At 37.9% G+C, this 1,775-nt stretch overlaps 1 protein-coding gene across 1 annotated transcript; it reads left to right on the forward strand.

Moving 5' to 3' along the window:
* Positions 1-481: 481 nt before the first annotated feature.
* Positions 482-1,357, forward strand: LOC145665959 (protein CFDP2-like). The gene has a single exon (XM_081733063.1). The coding sequence runs from the start codon at positions 482-484 to the stop codon at positions 1,355-1,357; it is 876 nt and encodes a 291-aa protein (XP_081589189.1).
* The last annotated feature ends 418 nt before the right edge of the window (positions 1,358-1,775 follow it).

Here is a 1,775-nt window from a genome sequence, read left to right on the forward strand (position 1 = left end):
TCCCCGAGGGTGGCGGTGGCGCTGCTGCTGTCCTGTCGTCATGTGCTTCGTAGTAGGTGCCAGTTGTCCGTCGTCTGTTGCTCGTAGTAATACCGCGTGGTGTGTAGTATATCCATGTTGTGATGTTTATAAACAACAGCACATGGTATACATAAGCACGCGGTACATTACAATATAGTTAGCAAACACACTTCTACACGGAATACCAGGGTTCGATTCTAAGTAGAATCACAATTCAGAATCCTGGTTCAGATCCTACATTAATCATAAATAGTAGGTTAATGTCGAATAAATTACTCATTTAGTTTAGAAAAACTCCGCCATTGCCGGTCCCAAGCCCGGATGAGAAAGGAGGAGGGTTAGACATTAATTCCCTGTAAAACAAGAAGTCTGCAGACCAACAGGCAGACAAAGGTGAGCGTGAGCACCTAAAGAAGGCAACCCCTTCATCACGATAGAATACTACGGGCTGATAACTCGTATGTCCGTCAACCATCAAAAGAAACAGAGAGCCGGTTTGAATGATCTGAAAACAACAAGGCGAGGATTAGGATATATGAGAATTGGAACCTGGAATGTTCGAGGATTAACAGGAAAAGAACAAGAACTAACAGCAGAAGCAAAGGAGCTAAATATGAAAATTATAGGAATAACCGAAACCAAAAAGAAAGGACAAGGTATAGAAAACGTAGGGAATGGGTATACTTTGTTTTACTCAGGAGTATCAAAATTCGAAAGAGCAAGAAGAGGAGTAGGTTGTATAGTACAACAGGACATTATAAACAGAATACAAGACTGGGAGTTTGTGAACGAAAACATAATGACACTCACAATCATATTAGGTCAGGAAGAAGATAGACGAGAAAAAATAGTTATAGGGTACGGACCAAGAGAAGATGCTCCAGTAGAACAGAAAGATGTATTTTGGGACACATTACAACAAACAATATACAACAGCAACCTATCAACAATAGTAATTGGAGATTTCAATGGAAGAGTTGGGAGAAACTATAAGAACTATAATGGGCTACTAGGGCAATATGGCGAAACAATACAAAACGACAACGGAACAAGAATCCTCGAGTTTCGCGTCGAAAACAATCTCGTAATAACCAATACAAAATTTAAACACAAGAATATCCATCTGTATACAAGAGAAGAACCATCAAAGAAAGAGAAGCCTATAATAGATTACATATTAGTGCCTAGAGAAAACTGGAAAGAAATCAAGGATGTAAGAGTTATGAGAAGACCAGAAATAGGGAACGATCATTATCTTTTAGCAATGGAATTAATAGTTACTAGAGAAGAAACAAGAAAACCATCATTAGAAAAAGGAAAGTTACAGAGAAAATAAAGATTAAGAAATTGCCAGAAGAAGACTCAAGAAGAGCATACACACAAGAAACAGAAGAAGTATTCGAAAGGTTACTACAAGAAGAAATAGAGGACGTAGAAGAACTTTGGGAGCAATTTAAAACAACAATCATAAAGAAGGCAGTGCAGGTATGTGGAAAATCCAAAATTAGGGGATCGCAAAATAAAAGAACAGCATTGTGGAATGATGAAATTCAAAAGGAAGTCAGAGAGAAGAAGAAAAGATGGAAAAACTGTCTATCAACGAAAACGGATAACGACTATGAGAGATAGAACAGAGAAAAAAGCTTAAGGATCTAGTAATAAAAAGTAAAAAGGAAGCTTGGGAAGACTTCGGGAAAAGGTTACAGGAGACTTATCAAGGAAACGTAAAGTTAATCTATGGCACACTAAAATCA

This window comes from Thermobia domestica, chromosome 12 (genome assembly GCF_964235325.1).
Source record: "Thermobia domestica chromosome 12, izTheDome1.hap1.1, whole genome shotgun sequence".
Lineage (NCBI taxonomy): Eukaryota > Metazoa > Arthropoda > Insecta > Zygentoma > Lepismatidae > Thermobia > Thermobia domestica.

Excerpts from the sequence above, each read along its gene's own strand:
- LOC145665959 (XM_081733063.1), top strand. The coding sequence starts at position 482 with ATGTCCGTCAACCATCAAAAGAAACAGAGAGCCGGTTTGAATGATCTG.